This window comes from Staurois parvus, unplaced genomic scaffold (assembly GCF_062004578.1).
Source record: "Staurois parvus isolate SC_StPar_1 unplaced genomic scaffold, SC_StPar_1.0 ptg000493l, whole genome shotgun sequence".
NCBI lineage: Eukaryota > Metazoa > Chordata > Amphibia > Anura > Ranidae > Staurois > Staurois parvus.
In genome coordinates this window covers 1,167,745-1,187,255 of record NW_028318289.1, presented here as the reverse complement: position 1 = coordinate 1,187,255, position 19,511 = coordinate 1,167,745, and the positions used below count along the sequence as shown (strand labels likewise).

At 40.9% G+C, this 19,511-nt stretch overlaps 1 protein-coding gene across 1 annotated transcript in view; it reads right to left on the bottom strand.

The window, feature by feature from the left end:
* Window positions 1–2,105: 2,105 nt before the first annotated feature.
* The window catches only part of LOC149452173 (bone marrow proteoglycan-like), a 32,972-nt gene continuing 15,566 nt past the window's right edge, over window positions 2,106–19,511 (bottom strand). The window contains exons 4-6 of the mRNA XM_089689698.1: window positions 17,174–17,299; window positions 3,519–3,624; window positions 2,106–2,339 (exon numbers count right to left, since the gene is read on the bottom strand). Of these exons, the coding sequence (XP_089545824.1) occupies window positions 2,281–2,339; window positions 3,519–3,624; window positions 17,174–17,299 (291 nt within the window). The 3' untranslated portion in view covers window positions 2,106–2,280. The remainder of the gene's footprint in view (window positions 2,340–3,518; window positions 3,625–17,173; window positions 17,300–19,511) is intronic.

Here is a 19,511-nt window from a genome sequence, read left to right as displayed (position 1 = left end):
TAACCCCGAGCTACACTCGGGAATACCTCGGGAATACCTTGCAGCGTTGCTCCGGAATCTCTTCTTCACTTACCTTGTCCTTCGCTCCCGCGATGTCCCCCCTGCAGCATCCCCGGCCATCTCCTCCGGCCGATGACGGCATCGGTCTTCCGGATTCCGTTCCCTGCAACGTCAGGATGTACGGGGGACGGAACTGGCAGGAAATTTGAAAGTTGTAAAAGTTACATTCACTAAATTCACTAAAATCACATAGTAAAACATTACTGTATCAAACCATTTCACATACATTTTGTCCCGAGTGCTTTGTCCTGTGCCCTGCATGCATTTTTACTGTTCTTTCTGCCTGGAAACTGAGAAACGTCCATGGTGTCCAAAAAGCGTCCCTTTAGGTCAAAAGCAGTTTTAGATCAGCTAGAGAACAGCGATAGTAAATTAGAACCACTTGCAGAATTGAGTGATAATGATTCGTGGGGAAATTCATCATCAGACACTGAAAACGATTTTGCTCAGTGATGTACGAACTTGGCGCTATATTTCAAATTTCAGTGTTTTTTTGGTTTGATTATATTTTTTAATTACATTTATTATTATATTATTATTTTTTATAATTATTTATGAAATTATGGTTTCGTGTTTCAAATTTTAACATACCCGGGATGTTTACTAGACTCTTGTTCGGACAGATTTCAGTGAGTTATTCCTAAAAATTACAGGCCTACAATAACAAAAATACATATTGCCATGTAAAAAAAATTACCGCTTTGAGCACAGAAATACTGACATAATCAGACCGCTAGGGAGGTTAATGGTTCTGTATTCTTTTTTTTATCAAATTGTTCCTTACTCTACTTTTCTGGTTTCTTGTAATGTCCTCCATGAGCTACCTAGTTGAAGTCATGTGTCTATACACACTACATATCCCCTAGTGCAGGGCTCAGAATTTCAAGTCCTGAGCTACTAGCCAGGCCTTAAGAGTTACCTGCCACTAGTTGCCCCACCCAACCCCTACCCTGCCCTGAACCCTAATTCCACCCCTAAACATGCCTTCATAAATTATCTCATGAAATGACACTGTTAAATGTTTTATGCAGAATAAAGTTACAAAAATAAATACTAAATAAACGCTCATCAGGTGTCCTCATCACGTGCCCCTTTAAGGAAGGAAAAAGGGAAAGGAGGGGAAGGAAAAAGGGAGAGGAGGGGAAGGAAAAAGGGAGAGGAGGGGAAGGAAAAAGGGAGAGGAAGGAAAAAGGGAGAGGAGAGGAAGGAAAAAAAAGGAAAGGAAAGGAGAGAAGGTGGGAAGGAAGGAAGGTCGGACTCACATGGATGGCCCTGGCTCGCTCAGAAGCATCACAGAGCTGCCAGCTGTTCTGTATACAATTTCCTGCCCACACATCCCCTTAGAAGCTGCAAGGACTGGAGTGTGGGTGGAGGCAGAGCAGATCCAACCTCTCCCTCTCTCCCATTGGTGTGGAGGATGGAGTGAGGGGCTGAGCACTGAGGAGCATATAGGGGGGCTGGAAAGGGAAATCCAATGGAGAGCCAGGAATGATAGGTGCAGCAATGGGGACAGTAACAAGCACCAATCTCCCTGTATGGTTTTCAATGAAGCAGCTGGAAGCCGCTTCTTCTCCTCTCTCCCCCGCAGATTTCAGCTGCTTCATTGAAAGCTATACAGGGAGATCGGTGCTTGTTACTGTCCCCACAGCTGCACTGATCATCCTTGACTGTCAATTTCATCTGCTGCAGTCTGGACACACTCACTCCAACCAGATTTCCACTCGCCACATGCGATTAAACGAGTGGAAATTTTGAGCCCTGCCCCAGTCCATTGTCCATCTCAGGAGCAAGATAGGGTGGCTACATTCCTACTTACAGTGGGACCATGGAGAATGAATGAAGCCACCCTCTAAAATGAAGTTGGATCGCAGCAGAAAAAATTTGGAGATTTGGAGGAGGCTGAGAGCAATAGAAGAGATGTTTTTGAGTTAAGAATATATACTTTATGTGCTTTTAAACCAGAGTTTAGCATCTCTTTAATTTTGAACAAGATCACCCTATAACCATTCATTTTTCTTTAAGAAAAAAAAAATCAGCAGTCACAGTATTTTTCAATGCTTTTCATTTATTATTCTTTTATTAAGGTAAATGCATGCAGCAGGAAGGGACAGGGAACAGGAGGGGTGCAAAAATGGCGTCCATGGAGGCAAGGTGTCTGACAGCTTATAGTCTGCATATAAAAGGGATATTGGGTCCAATCATGGTGAGATCTATGAAGGTTTATGTTCTGCATATAAAAGGCAGTCTTCTCTGGCATCTGAGAGAAATCCATTTTCCAGCTGAGCGAGGAAAGAAATAAGATAAATATTAATGGACCCTCAGAAAAAGATCTATCTAAAAATAGAATCTAAAATCATTTAGGAAGCGGACTTTGTAAATCTAAATTCCTCACATGCGGGTCATTCACACCTGCGTTGATCTTTGAAAAGCAATCTGCAGAGGATCACTTTTCAGTGAATGCTACAGGCGTTCAGAAGGGGAAATGCCATAGAGACTTTTTAAACAGAAATATTGCATAGCAACTACCAGTCTAGTATTTGGCCTGTGGTTTTGGCATGGCCCAATTCACTTGGATGCGTCACGGTACTACCCACCAAAGCAACAGGGGAATCATTTTTCCCATGTTGCAATGCTTTTCAGTGCATGCATTGCTCCCTCTTCAGGAGATGAAGATGCATGCTTCGAAATGCGTTGAGTGTTATTGATTTTAATAAATGTGAGCCCTTCGTTTATCTATTCTTTTTGCAATCCGCCTCCTTACTCTGTAGACTCCCAATACCCAACTGCATTGTTATTGTGCATGGTAAACCAATCTTGGAATGTGTTATTTATTTAATTTTTTGCCTCTCCGGGGATCAGAAAGGAATTTTTTCCCCTGCAGGAGCAAATTGGATCATGCTTTGCTGGGTTTTGCCTTTCTCTGGATCAAATGTGGGTATAGGAATATAACTTTTTTTTTTTAATGGTTGAACTGGTTGGACTTTTGTCTTTTTTCAGTCAGACTAACTATGTAACTGTCCCCGCCCTCGAGGAGCGTACAATCTAAAGGTCCCTAACTCACATTCATACATACACATACTAGGGCCAATTTAGACAGGATCCAATTAATCTCCCAGCATGTCTTTGGAGTGTGGGAGGAAACCAGAGTACCCGGAGGAAATGTGTTGTTGAAGACCTCTTGGAAGTCCACCATGGATTCCTGCCATGTAAGCTGTTTTATTGGCCACTCGCCAAGGTGAGCTGCATTCATTGAGTTCAATTTTTGTGTTCATCTGTCAATATTCTTAGATGCGCTCCACTTTTGTTTGTTTTTTTTAGTATAGATTTCTCTGTGAGGGTTTGCAATCAGTTGCTGGAAGAGGAAACTATATATATATATATATATATATATACATATATATATATATATATATATATATATATACATATATATATATATATGAGACATCGATACTTACTTCCAACATTTAGGGCAACACACCAGTTTCCTTTCCGTTTGCGCTGTCCGCAGCCAAAGTTGGCCCAATTCACACGGCTTCCGTCAACATAGCAGTATCTCTGACGCTGCAAGTAGAATGTAAAGGAAAATATTTGGATCAGACTCCGGAAAGACAATTTATAATATTGAATCTCGACAGCATGCTTGTCAAAAAAAATGCAAAATTTAAGTGTTATTAAACCCACAATAGTAAAATCAGTCTGTAGATGCAGTAAAGCATGCTTGTTATACTCACTTTGGAACCTAAGGGGTTAATCCTTCACATTGTGTAAAAAGGCTGTTGGATCCTGTCTTCTCTGATCGTCCCCTTTTTCAAGTGACCACCACTTATCTCCAGACTGAACTGTAGGCATTTGCACATGCTCAGTTTGATGTGTATTGGTAAAGAGTTTTTTTTCTTTTTCTTGGGAGAGTGCATGTGATCAGCACAAAACCAATCAGCACTGTCCAGACAGAGGGTCAGGGGTTCTGCATCCTCCTAGAGCAGAAAGAAAACTCCTCCCACCCGCTTTAACCAGTGCTCAGCTGGACACTGACAGAAACCACAAGACTGCAATATACTGCTGATGAGAAGAGGTATTTAGCAGTTTATATTTACTAAAATAATTGCATTTCCATGTTGTGTGTACTGTGGAAGACCAGATATAGTGAATGCAGGGTCCGGGGAGACCAGATATAGTGAATGCAGGGTCCGGAGAGAGCGGATATAGTGAATGCAGGGTCCGGGGAGACCAGATATAGTGAATGCAGGGTCCGGAGAGAGCGGATATAGTGAATGCAGGGTCCTGGGAGACCAGATATAGTGAATGCAGGGTCCGGGGAGACCAGATATAGTGAATGCAGGGACCAGGGAAACCAGACATAGTGACTGCAGGGTCCGGGGAGACCAGACATAGTGACTGCAGGGTCCGGGGAGACCAGATATAGTGACTGCAGAGTCCGGGGAGACCGGATATAGTGAATGCAGGGTCCGTGGTGACCAGATATAGTGAATGCAGGGTCCTGGAAGATCAGATATAGTGAATGCAGGGTCCTGGAAGATCAGATATAGTGAATGCAGGGTCCGGGGAGACCAGATATAGTGAATGCAGGGTCCTGGAAGACCAGATATAGTGAATGCAGGGTCCTGGAAGATCGGATATAGTGAATGCAGGGTCCGGGGAGACCGGATATAGTGAATGCAGGGTTCGGGGAGACCAGATATAGTGAATGCAGGGTCCGGGGAGACCAGATATAGTAAATTCAGGGTCCGGGGAGACCAGATATAGTGAATGCAGGGTCCGGGGAGAGCAGATATAGTGAATACAAGGTCCGTTTAGTAACACTTTATCTGATACCTTACCTTTTAAGGTTCCATGCACACGGGGTGTTTTAATAACACTGGTAGCGTTAGCTGTGTGAAGTCATGTTAAAAACGCAAGTTTTTCAGCGTTTTTGCATTAGCGTTTAGCCACGTTTGCATTTTTTTAGCGTTTTTTTTTTGCTAAAAGAAACTTCGGTTTGCCACATTTTACTGCGTTTTCCCACATTTAACCGTATTTTGTTGCGCTTTGCCACATTTTTACCACATTTTTCATGAAGGAAGAAAACAAGAGATATTAAACAGGGGCTCCAGTGAAGAAGATCTTTCTGTAGAGAATTGGTCAGGGAGGGGCATTTGCCAATCTAAATTCCTCACACAGGGCTCATTTACACCTGAATTGCACTTTGAAAAGTCATCAGCATTAGATCATTTTTCATGCCAGACAGCACGAAAAACTTGAAGGACTGGTATGCTAAAAACTAGTGGCATAAAGGAATTATTGAAAAGAGAGCTCTTTAATGGATGTGAATTTTGTAGCAAAACCTGATTTTTATATTAACTTTTTTTCCAGGTCTGATTATTTTTTATTGAGGTGCATGTAAACTCTAACAATAAATGTATTTTATTTGCTCATCTTTAGTGTGTTTAATATACAAGGAAAAGTGTTTTATTATATCTAGTAGACAAATGCAAAATAAATTAATTAATTTAAAAAAAAAATAGCTGTTCATCCAGCCAGCAATTTTGTGAGCTGATATTTTCCTGTACTCTACCTATGAACTGTTATCAGTTAGGCTCCATGCACACTGGATGGTTTGATAATGCTGGTAGCATTAGCTGTGTAAAGTCACATTAAAAATATTTTTTAGCGTTTTTACATTAGTGTTTAGCCGTGTTTTTCCGCATATGCCAGTTGTTAGCGTTTTTTTTTACCAAAAAATATATTTTTTTTAATAACAAAAAATTCCAAAAGCGTTGGTTTGACGCGTTTTACTGCGTTTTTAAGTGTTAGAGCATTTTTACAGCTAAAATACTCCTCTAGAAACCCACTAGTTCTTGGATTTTTTTCCAGCCAAAAACATCCCTGCCAAAAAACGCTGATGTAGGCTGGCCATACATTATCCAGTTTTTTTGCGATCTCTGGTTTAGATTTACCAAAAACCATATAATAGGAGGTCAAACCTAACACTTTCAGTTGTATCCAATTAGGCAGGCTCTTGCACTATATAGTTGAAGGTAAATCTAAAGGAAATTGGGCAGAAATTGGACAGAAATTTGTAAGAAAATTGTATAGTGTATGGCTAGCCTAAAGCCTAGGTGTGCATGGACACATAGGATAACATGCTGGGGGGTTTACTAGCTGTAGAAAAAAACGTCAAAAGCCAAAAATAGCCGCTGTAAAAACGTCCCATGTGCATGAGGACTATACTCTTTATGCAATCAGGCTTCATAACAAGTAAATAGTGTATTATTTTTGTTATTATGAAGCTGGAGCGGAGGACCTCTACCTTCATGCAGACTGCAGCAGGCTGGATCTTCAGTGGTTGGACGTACCTTCAGCACAATCCTCCAATCAAAACACTTTAATTAGCCTTTAAGACTAATAATTTTTTAACCCCTTGCCCACCAGAGGATTTACCCCCTTCCTGACCAGGCCATATATTGCTTTACGGCGCTGCATTAGTTTAACTGGCATGCAGTCATGCAACGCTGCACCCAAATTAAATGTATGTCCCCATTTTTTTCCCCATTAATTGAGCTTTATTCTGGTGGTATTTGATTGCCTTTGCATTTTTTACTTTTTGCGCTATAAAAAAAAAACTACAGTTTTGAGAAAAAAACAATATTTTTTACTGGACATTAATCATGTCCAGTAAAAAATGTAAAAAAATCAAATGTTATCATGAATTTAGGACCAAAATGTATTCATGTATTCTGTTACATGTCTTCGCTAAAAAAAATCCCAACGCGTGTAAATTAATTGGTTTACGTGAAAGTTATAACATTTACAAATGGCAGTATATATACTGGGAATTTTTTTTCATTTTTACTAGTAATGGCAGCGATCAGCGACTTACAGCGGGACTGCGGCGGCCATTCTGACACTGGGGGGAACTGACTTGGTGCCACTGACATGCCCAGTGACACCAATACAGTGATCAGTGCTAATAAAAAGCACTGACACTGTACTAATGACACTGGGCAGGAAGGGGTTAACATGTGGGGTTATCAAAGGGTTAACTGTGTACTGTGTGTGTTTTACTGTAAGCAGTGTGCAGGACCAAAGCAGTGTGCATGAGCTGACAGGGAGGAGGACTGTTTTGTTTACAAACAGTTCCCCCCCTCACGTCGGAGATGCTCGGCAATCACCGGGTGCCTGCAAACTAATCACCGGCCGGGACCCAGTGATTGACAGCAGCAGCCGTGAATAGTGGAGCGGGTAGGGCACGCATGCGCACCCTACCCGGAAATGCAAAATCACATATATATATATATATATATATATATATATATACACACACGACTTTGAGCACCCATGCCGCCCTGTAGCAATATTTCTGCGGGAAGCGGTTAAAGTGATGTTTTTATATTTTTTTCTTGTACTAGTTATATAAAATAAGTACATCCATATCACTGATGTTGCAGAAAATAATTTCCTTTCTAAAGAGTAATCACAATGTCTCTTATTGAAACTTCTTACAGTTCCATATATTGGAGCTGACAGGCAGGGTAACAGGGGAAGGGAAGTCTGAAATTTGGCCGGTTCCGCAGGGGCTGGCAGAACTTTGATCCATGAACAGTGGTTGTACAGAAATCGATCTACTGATCGACTTCTGTACAATCAGCATGTTGGAAAAATGCTGCTTGATCAACATCACTAGCTATTGATGGCAGCACCGATCCGTGTACTCTGATGGAGGGGAAGGTTCCCTCCCCATTGTCAGAACACAATACCTCAGCAGGGAGGATTACCCTATCCACACATTCGATGTGTCAATCAAGTCATTTTTTTTATTCAACCCACTGAATAAACAAACAAATAACAAATAAAAAACTGAATCTTCTGTGGGCTGCTTTAGTCTCTTAGATGTGTGTGTAAATATCAGTCTCAGCTGTTGAACTCTGTAAATAGATTTTTTTTTTCTTCAAAACAGCTAAGTGTAAATCGGTAAACACATGGTAAAGCAGAACTCCAGTTAAAATTTCTATTTTACCATGCAGTGGGGCTGTGCCGGCACTGCATGGGTTAACTGCTCATTTTGTCCAGGAGCTCAGCATAAAGCTATACCTACACTGTCCTCCAATCCTCCAAAAAACCACACTCCCCCACATCCAGCAGTGGACTGTTCCTGTCATCCTCACATCCTTAGCTAGTCTATGGGCGTGATGAAGTCAGGAACAGCCTGTTCACAAGGCCACTAGTGTGTGTGTGTGTGGGGGGGGGGGGGGGGGCAGAAGCGGCGGTTTCTCCACTTTCCAAACCCCTAGACAAAAGGGAGCATTTATTCAGGCAGTGGGGTATTTTTGCTTAGAATTCTCTCTTAAGAATTCCTGGAAAGGAAAATAAAAACATATTCACAAACAATTGTTTCATATGCATTGTATTATCTGACATTATTTGTATACAGCCAGTGATGTGAAAACTCTTTCAACCCTTCACAGTTGTTGCTTCTGGTGGCCTCTTTGTAGATAATTAGACCCTGATTTACTATTGTGCCTAGGTGCATTTCCGTGGGCAAAAGTCTAATTTTTAGTGGCGACCGTCTATTTTTACCCTGCTAAGACATTTACTAAAGAGAAGCATCAACAACCAGACGCCAAATCGAATTTACTAACGAGACACAGATCAGGAATCAGACTCAAAAGGCAAACTTGCTAAGAGGCACGTCTAACACCATGAAAAATCACTGCAGAAACTTGTTCACTTTGAAATTTGCTTTGCCAAATATCAGGACTTCACTTTAAACAATATCTGCCATTTCAAAAAAAAATTTAAATGTGTTAAAAATATTTTTTTTAAGCAAGTCGACACAGTGAAAAACTAGACGCTCGTGCAGTTTATTTGGCTGATATAAATGCTCATGTGCAGAACACATTTTTGACGTCCTCTGTGGACGCTTGCTTTTTAGCCACTCTTCAATAGTAAATCTCAGTGTGGATTCCTCTGACAGCCGGCACTCGGTCGCGTCTACTGTGTTTAACAAACAGCAATAGGCATATCTTTATGTATTCTAATTTGATTTCCTTAGTTCTAGTGATTCTATTTAAGTTTTTTATCCTTTACAATTATTTCTGTAATGATTTTACTTATTTTGATGGTCTAGATAATATTTATTTTGACAGCTGAATGTAAAAATAAAGGTCTACAATAAAAAAAAAAAAACAAAACTGCGTGGGGTCCCCCCTCTCATCCATACCAAGCCCTTCAGGTCTGGTATGGATATTAAGGGGTAACTCCATGCCGAAATTAAAAAAAAAAAAACAGCGTGGAGTCCCCCCTAAAATCTATACCAGACCCTTATCCGAGCATGCAGCCCAGCAGGTCAGGAAAGGGGGTGGGACGAGCAAGCACCCCCCCTCCCAAACCAAACCAGGCCAAATGCACTCAACATGGGGGGGTGCTTTGGGGCTCCCCCCCAAAGCACCTTGTCCCCATGTTGATGGGGACAAGGGCCACTTCCCCACAACCCTGGCCGGTAGTTGTGGGGGTCTGCGGGCGGGGGGCTTATCAGAATCTGGAAGCATCATTGATGTCACATGGGGTGGGATCACATGCTTGATGTCCCCAGCTGGCTCCACCCCTTACCTATATAAGAAATGTCAGGGAGACTGGCTCCTGCATAAGGCTGGTGAGCCTCGTCGAGTGCGGAACGGTTTTTCTTTTTTTTCTTTTTGCGGGGCGCCATGACATCGTGATTGATGTTGGATCCACTTCGGGCGACATTGTTTTATTAAAGGACTTGTCAAAGACCCTGTACTGTGGTTTTTTACACTACACTTTTGCTTTTTTGTGAATTAGTAGCGGTACCATGTACCGCAGACTCATTCACGTAGGGGGGGGGTGGGATCTGGGATCTTGTTAAAGGGGGCTTCCAGATTCTGATAAGCCCCCCGCCTGCAGACCCCCCACAACCACCGGCCATGGGGACAAGGTGCTTTGGGGGGAGGAGCCGAAAAAAAAATCGGACGATTTTTGGGCCGTTACTGGGTTAATTGGTCAGCCGTTTTTCAGGATTTTGGCACTTTTTTTATCAGTAAATTTTAAAAAAAATTGGACGATTTTGCCGATCATTGCCGCGAAAATTGGCCGATCAGCAAAATCGGACGATTTTTTTCCAACTTTACCAATAAACAAAATGTGCCAAAATCCCGAAAAACGGCCAAACACAAGGTGCTTTGGGGGGGAGCCCCCCTGCCCCAAAGCACCCCCCTATGTTGAGGGCATGTGGACTGGTATGGTTCAGGAGGGGGGGGGGCACTTTCCTGACCTGCCGGGCTGCATGCTCGGATAAGGGTCTGGTATGGATTTTGGGGGGGACCCCAAGCTGTTTTTTATTTAATTTCGGCATGCATTTACCCCTTAATATCCATACCAGACCCGAAGGGCTTGGTGTGGATGGGAGGGGGGACCCCACATCGTTTTTTATCTATTATGGTGCTGGATTTTAAATGTAATTTTCCCTTTTTTTTCTGCACTATAGCTCAGAAATTCACCTGTCACTTCCCCCAGCTAAAAGAGAACATTTCTTGGAATTTATATCCCTAAAGGAAACAATGTTTACTTTGAGTTCATTAAAAGATACAAAGTTTTCTGTAACTTTGAGGAAAGTGACATCTAAGCTTGTGAACTATAGTGAAGAAAAAAAAAGGCGGCATTTGCATTGGAAAATCAGTGCTGACATACACTTTCTATTGCAAAAAAAATTATTAACAATTGTGTAAACCGAGGCATTATTTTCAATGGGTTTTCATTCATAAATCGAAAATTACGCTAACCGAGGCGTTGGTAAACTGAGGTACGCCTGTATTAGTATTGCAATCTGTATTGGGATTCATAGAACTAACATACACTGAATTGGCAACATAGCACAACATTTGTGTCACATTTGAGATATCTGGCTAGTTACATTGACTTTGCCCAGGGACTTAGGGTTGATTCACACCACAGAATACAGGTGGCATTAGTGTGCAACAGCTCCGTGGATTAGTGGTTAGCACTGCTACGGTTGTTGGTTTGAATCCAAACCACAGCAATGACTTTGCATGATACCCATGTGACTACCCTAACATACATGTGCTGGTGGCAGCATGTATGCCTTCTGTCTAAATGATCCCTAGAATGTGAATTAGAATGAGGCCTTGTCTGTTCAAACACCTTTAAAGTTGCGCCTTATGTGAATGTCAAACGATGGGATGAGATAAGGGCCTGGACTAATGATTGATTTGCTAATGGTGGTTTGCACTCCACCTCCTTTTGGGAAAGTTTGTCAAACCATGAGAAGAGTGAGCGAGAGAGAGAAAAGAATTAAAAAAAAAAAAAAAAAAATAATGGCATGGCGTCCCCCCCCCAAATCCATAACAGACCCTTATCTGAGCATGCAGATACAGCATGCCTTCAAAGATTTATTTCCTTTGTTGAACTGCCTGCTTGGTTCACACTAGATGTCATTGAAAATTGTGCTTTTTGTTGGCAATTTCACCGTGTTTTCTGTAGATTTACCAATGAGTTATTGCGTTTTCAATTGTGTTTTGTATTGCAATTTCTATTGAAGTCTATATGTGAAATCGCTACAAAATGCTGAAAAAGTTAGACAAGAACTACTTTTGAAATTGTGCTGCAGCAAATAGCTTACGTTAAGACACTCACATCCACATTCATTAGATCGGATATCAGGTACAATTTCAATTCCCAAATCACACCTGAAATTGTGCACCCTGGATGCGACTTGGCATGCGATTTGCATGGCATGCGACTTGCAAATCGTATGCCAAGTCGCACCCTATTGTCTGCTATTAGAGCAGTCACATGGGTGCGTTTCCGACACTGATTTCTAAAGTAGTACATGTACTACTTTTGTGGTGATTTGCATAGATATCTGTGTCAGATGTCTTGCAAATCGCAAGGAAATCAGCATCTACACTGTACGTCGCACAATTTCTAAATTGGCTTTGATGTGACTGAGGTGTAAGGCTTTTTTATGCTTGATTTCCTGAGTGTTTTTCTGATTTATGGGAAATGCCGCATACTAGCAAAAGTGAATTGACATTTTCAGTATTGCATGCGAGATGTGGTCATGTGACTGCCTTAACTCATGCGATAATCTGGAGTGAATTGTGCCCATAGAGCCAAGAAATATTGCCAATAGGGTTCCCTTTTACATCCCTGTTCAATGTTCTGTTGTATGCTGCACAGGTACACTTCACTGTGGCTTTCTTTCTGACTCTGATTTGTGAGGCCTGTATACCAAGGGTTAAGGCAGGTGGGAAGAGAATTAATCAGGTGCAAACACTTTCTCTGACCAAATGAATGACAGTGGTAGGTGTGGCCTACCTTATATAAAGAGATGCAGTAGTGGGCGATTTTTTGCATTTTACAGGCACATTATTTTCAGCAAGTCCTTGCCTGTGGTGGTTTGGGGGAGGAAGAGATATTGTGGTGAATTGCCCCAGGCCACACTCACGCTGTGTTTTGATGTGGGCTGTAAATGTTTTGCATGTTCTTCCTTCTAAGGTGTGTTTGTGTGTTATTGTACAATGATTGTGTGTGTTTATTATTTTTGCATTGTAATTCTAACACATGTCCATTGCTCTGCTCTTCCAAGTTTGCTTTATTTAGAATGAAATGCAGTTTTCAGACAAACATGATGAGAAATGTATGTGTGGGGGATTTGGGGAGGTGTGAGGTGTTTTTATTTTGGTATGTATGTATTTTTATATTGATATTTTGATCTGCAGCTTGTTTTGTGGATAAGCCCAAGTGATTCATATTAAATGTTTGTTTCCTGCTGTAACCTGTGAAAGCACAGTTCATTAGAAGTATAATCTTTTAGATTGTAAGCTCTTATGAGCAGGACCGTTCTATTTTAGCAACATCAATCCTGCTTTTTTTTTCCCACCAAGATATTAAATGTACCTGCTTGTTGTTGCTGTCCAAATAAATGTGGAATGTGTATTTGATCATTAAACATTTGGACTATGTATTTTTGGGGGGGATTATTTCATGTTCTAGTTGAATGTAGCACAGTGGCTAAATGGTTAGCACTTCCACCTGGCAGTACTAGGGTTGTTGGTTCGAATCCCAGCCATGGCACCTCCTGCCTGGAGTTTGCATGTTCTCCCTGTCCCTGTGTTTTCTCCGGGTACTCCGATTTCCTCCCACACTCTAAAGACATGCTGGTAGGTTAATTGGATCCTGTCAAAATTGGCCCTAGTATATGTATGAATGTAAGTTAGGGCCCTTGGATAGTACGCCCCTTGAGGGTAGGGACTGATGTGAGTTTACCACATATATATGTAAAGTGCTGCTTAAATTGACAGCACTATATAAGTATCTGAAATAAATAAATAAATGTACTAGCACCCCTAACACTTATTTTTGCTAGCTATATAATATGCCCAAATCTTCCTTGTTAGAGCGCACATATGCAAGTATGTCCAAAATAACAAACCAAAAGCCCCCTATTGCACCACAAGACCATGTTATGTACCAATGAATAGGTCGTCTTCAATGTCCAGCTAGCTATTCTTTTTCTACAATCCTCTTAACAGTAAGAAATTGGGCCCCCAATTTATGTTGACTTTGGGTCTTTACCGGCAAATATATATTCGCCAATGTCATATACACAGTATAGCTGCAAGCATACATTCATCAATGTCATATGCACAGTATAGCTGCAAGCATACATTCACCAATGCCAAATCCACAATAGAACTGCAAACATATATTTGCGAATGTCATATACACAATGGAGCCGCATGTAAAATTGCTATGGTGCACAAATAAAAGCCAAGACGGCTGTTGGAGGAGGTGCTAGAGCAGCTGTCATACCGGAAATACGCCATGATGTTTAGGGAAGGACGTTTGCACACACCTGGTAGGGGGGAGTGTTAGTGGATGGGAGTGTAGTTAGAGTTTAGTGGTAATTTGCAAGTCTATTTTTTAGTTTTGTGAATAGTTTTTTTGTGGAATTCCAGAACACATCTGGACATGGTGAGATCGCTGTTCTCCACCGAGCAGCTGATCCTCATTTGCTGGGGAAACATTACCAATAATTGTTGTATTTTCAGTTGAAAACATTTCCAATTCCTAGATCCATTGAGGTACATAGCAGAGGTTCAAGGTTCTTCCTAACTATACAGGTGGCACAGACACAAGCATACACCCAGGGCCACTGTTAGATATCATGGGGCCCCGTACAGCATACCTGACAGCCGCCCACCTTCAGAGAAAATATACAAATTATATTTAAGGTAAAAATACACTAAAAACATTAATGGACATAATCCCAACCATATTCCTGTGAAATCTAAGTGATAAAACTGTACTGAGTTCATAAATAAAGCTGTGTGTGTAATTGAGGTCTTGGGGCTCATGGGTGCTGTGGCCTGTAGAGTGGGAATCAGTGGTTTGTTTTTGTGGCTATCGCCGTTTGCAGGCAACCTATGTTACACACCTGTCAGATTAAAACCTGTGTTCATACAGCTGTTGTGTCCCCATAGTGTAACAGGTGGTTCTAGCCACATGAACAACCCACTCATTAATGCTGTACAGGCCAGAGGACCTGTGTGAATGGGGCATATTTTACTTTTTTTTTCCTCAGCTCATTAATTTCAATGGGCTGCCTAACGTGTTGGAACACGCAAAAATACTGCAGGCATATTATTCTAAAAGTGTGTTGCACCTAACCGCACAGTAGTGTTGTGCCATGTGTTTTGGTGGCTGTGAATGGGTCTGTTTTTAATAGACGTGTGTAGGTGCAATTACGTTTTCATCATGGTACCTACGCACATCTGCAAAGGGCATTGCATTTCTTTGCTGTGCTGGAAAATGTGTGTTCTTGCATGCATTTCTGCACCACCAGTCCTAAGGGCCAGTTTACACTATAGAAACAGTCTAGATGTGTACCTGATGCGTTTTTGCATGCCCTTTTGGCATGCATGTTTAGTGTGTTCCAGTACATTTTGGATGTGTTTTGGACACGTTGCATTGCATTTTTGTATCCCTTCCAGTTAGTTTTTTCTACTTTCTTTTTATTCAGTTTAATTAGGGACATGTGCGTTTTAGTACATTCAAGGACGTTTCAATGTGTTCCAGTACAGTTCTGTGCAGAAACAATGCAGTGTGGTCAACTTTGTTTACAGCACCTGCAATGCACTGAAAATGCAAGTGCTGATGTGAACTATGACATTGACAACCATATAACCTTCTTTCTGTGCGTTTGTGATGCCTAAAAAGCAACTGAAACACATGAAGTGTGAACTGGCCCTAAAGATTATTAGAGGTAAGGGAACGGGACTGACCAGGGATTGTGAATTCAATCAGACTAGTGGTAATATACAATCAGCAATCATATAATAATGTGAGATCTGAGCTGTAGCTGATAGAAAATGAGACACATTCACTTGATCAGTAAATAAATAGTTAAAAAGAGTGGGGCGTGATCCATAGACTTGCATATGAGACAGGTGATGATGGGGTGGGAGAGGGGGTCAAGTTGTATAAGGAGACAGGTTTAAAAGAAGATAAAAAAAGTTACAATGAAATATACACAGCATGAAACTTGCACATTTCCAACTTGTCAGAAGAACAGGACGCACACCCTCTTTCCACTTTCTAGTCATTAGGCAAAATCTTGATTGATTGATTGATCAATATTACTGGCACTGACACAACCCAGAAAATTGATCTCCATTTTTTTAACGTTCATAAATGTCAAGGAGCTTATAATCTAAGGGCAGAAACTCAGCCATGTACTAGGCCCAATTAACCTAACAGCATGTCTTTGGAGTGTTGGCAGAAACACATCCATACAGGGAAAGCATGCAAACTGGGATGCAGCCATGGCTGGGATTAGTACCCATGACCCAAGTGCTGTAAATTCTGAGTTCTAACCACTAAGCCACCATGGGAGACAGAGTTTGAGCTCTAATGTAGAATAGTTACATTGTTTAAAAATGATAAAGCGAGCGCTGGTCAAATTATATAGACTACTAAAATGGTATTACACAAGATAAATATAAATCTAGGTATAGATATAAAGGTAGCAGCTAGCACTTAGGGTATTGGCAACAGTCCCAGAATAGAAATATATTAAAGTAATAGTGCAACGCTATAAATGCATGTTATCAATCATAAACGCATGTAAAAGCCAAAAAGTGCAATAATTTATTTATTTATTTCAGGTACTTATATAGCACTGTCAATTTACAGTGCTTTACACATATATTGTACATTCACATCGGTCCCTAACCCTCAAGGGGCGTACAATCTAAGGTCCCTAACTCACATTCATACATACACATACTAGGGCCAATTTGGACAGGAATCAATTCACCTACCAGCATGTCTTTGGAGTGTGGGAGGAAACTGGAGTACTCGGAGGAAACCCATGCAAGCACAGGGAGAACATGCAAACTCCATGCAGGAGGACATTCCATTATTCAGGAATGATTATCTGAACTTATTTTAGCACCATTTACCATTTTACATCATTATTGCAATTCTTTGCACTTTTTGGATTTTACATGCATTCATTATTGATCACATGCATTTATAGCACTGTACTATGACTTTAACATAGAATAGTTACATGATTAAAGAGAAGCTATATCATTATATTGGGAACTTAGAACTAGACATTCCAAATTATTTGAGATATAAGTGTGAAAATGTCTAATATTTAAAAATAGAATGTATGACATTTATTAGTAAATGCATAAAAACGCCAAAGCCCGTGCTTGTGCGCCACCTAGTGAACATATCCGGTATTGCACCTAAAAATGTGCCAGACGCGATTCCACATTTACTAACAGAAAAGTAGACGCTTTTCAATGAGATTGCTAGACGCCTCTCAGAAGACTGACAGGTCTTAATTGATTAATTGAGTCTGCCTGAATGTTCAGAGTCTGCTTTTAGACCCAATTCTTAGTAAATCAGGGCCAGTGTGTCTGGATCTCAGTCAGCTAAATCTGTTTGTAGGTATTAGTATAAATGAACCTCAGGTTGACGGTAAATGGAGGGGGCTTTCTGACAACCACATTTTTTCCTAAATGGTTCAGAAAGTGAAAAAAACGAGCAGACTGATACTTACACGTGGTTTCCAGAGACCAGTCCATACTAGTTGCTGATTAGAACACCGGGCAAGAGATCTCACTTGATTGTTGATGCAGGCATTATGTATAGAACACAAATTTCCTCTGTGACATCTGCAGAAACGCTGAGGAGGCAATACAAAAGTGCATATTATGTATGAGCTCAGTTCAACATCACATATCTACAATGAGACTACATGTGAATTTTATTGTAGACTTTATTGTAGACTCTTCCCATCCTTCTGTATTAAAAAAATGTATCTTTATCTCACCATGACTTCTCTAAAACTGACGGGTATTGTAGGAAAGTGTATCTTCATTATCGGTAGGGCTGCTGTTGGAAATTACAGGGCCCTGTATAGCCTACCGTATAGCCCTTCGGGTCTGATATGGATATTAAGGGGGAACTCCACGCCGAAATTAAAGAAAAAACAGCGTGGGGTTCCCCCTAAAATCCATATCAGACCCTTATCCGAGCATGCAGCCCGGCAGGTCAGGAAAGGGGGTGGGACGAGCGAGCGCCCCCCCCCCCGAACCATAACAGACCCTTATCTGAGCATGCAGATACAAAGTGCATATTATGTATGAGCTCAGTTCAACATCACATCTCTACAAAGATTTATTTCCTTTGTCGCTACAAAATGCTGAAAAAGTTAGACAAGAACGATGTTTGAAATTGTGCTGCAGCAAATCGCTTACGTTAAGACACTCACATCCACATTCATTAGATCGGATATCAGGTACAATTTCAATTCCCAAATCACACCTGAAATCGTGCACCCTGGATGCAACTTGGCATGCGATTTGCATGACATGCGACTTGAAAATCGTATGCCAAGTCGCACCCTATTGTCTGCTATTAGAGCAGTCACATGAGTGAGTTTCTGACACTGATTTCTAAAGTAGTACATGTACTACTTTTGTGGTGATTTGCATAGATATCTGTGTCAGATGTCTTGCAAATCGCAAGGAAATCAGCATCTACACTGTACGTCGCACAATTTCTAAATCTGCTTTGATGTGACTGGGGTGTAAGGCTTTTTTATGTTTGATTTCCTGAGTGTTTTTCCGATTTATGGGAAATGCCGCATACTAGCAAAAGTGAATTGACATTTTCAGTATTACATGCGAGATGTGGTCATGTGACTGCCTTAACTCATGCGATAATCTGGAGTGAATTGTGCCCATAGGGCCAAGAAATATTGCCAATAGGGTTGCCTTTTACATCCCTGTTCAATGTTCTGTTGTATGCTGCACAGGTACAGTTCACTGTGGCTTTCTTTCTGACTCTGATTTGTGGGGCCTGTATACCAAGGGTTAAGGCAGGTGGGAAGAGAATTAATCAGGTGCAAACACTTTCTCTGACCAAATGAATGACAGTGGTGGGTGTGGCCTACCTTATATAAAGAGATGCGTTAGGGGGTGATTTTGCCTTGTACAGGCCATGTTATGTTATGCAAGTCCTTGGCTATGGTGGTTTGGAGAGGAAGAGATATTGTGGTTGCCCCAGGCCACACTCACGCTGTGTTTTGATGTGGGCTGTAAATGTTTTGCATGTTCTTCCTTCTAAGGTGTGTTTGTGTGTTATTGTACAATGATTGTGTTTATTATCTTTGCATTGTAATCCTAACACATGTCAATTGCTCTGCTCTTCCAAGTTTGCTTTATTTAGAATGAAATGCAGTTTTCAGACAAACATGATGAGAAATGTGAGTGTGTGGGGGATTTGGGGAGGTGTTTTTATTTTGGTACATATGTATTTTTTATATTGATATTTTGATCTGCAGCTTGTTTTGTGGATAAGCCCAAGTGATTTATATATATTTTTTTTTTTTTTCAAAAAAGTTTTATTGAAGTAAGAAAGACAAAACAGATCATAGACAGATACGGATCGCAGTCCGTGCACATCTTCATATATGTTCTCCCGTATCGCAGACGGGAATAGGACATTAGAATAGATTTTAGATCAACATGCATCCAATTCCCACAGTAAAGCATATGCAAAAAGTATAACCATAGTAATACTATTTACCGTCTGTAATTTTCGATAAATATGGTATACATTAGTCTCTATGTAGAGAGAGCTCAAGCATCAAGACTATGAGGTGCAAGACAAACGTATTATCTCAAGGCACAGATGTCTGCTATATCCGTATCCAAAAATCGTGGGTTAGTTTTCTAAAGTATTATCACACTTGTACATCTAGGAGTGTTCTGATCCTTGTAAAAAATATTGCTATTTAGAATATGAGAAAAAGGGTTGCTAAAGGGAGAAAGAAAAAAAAAGAAAGAGACTCGAGTGGAAATGAAAAAGGAGTATGGGAAGTAATATCAGAG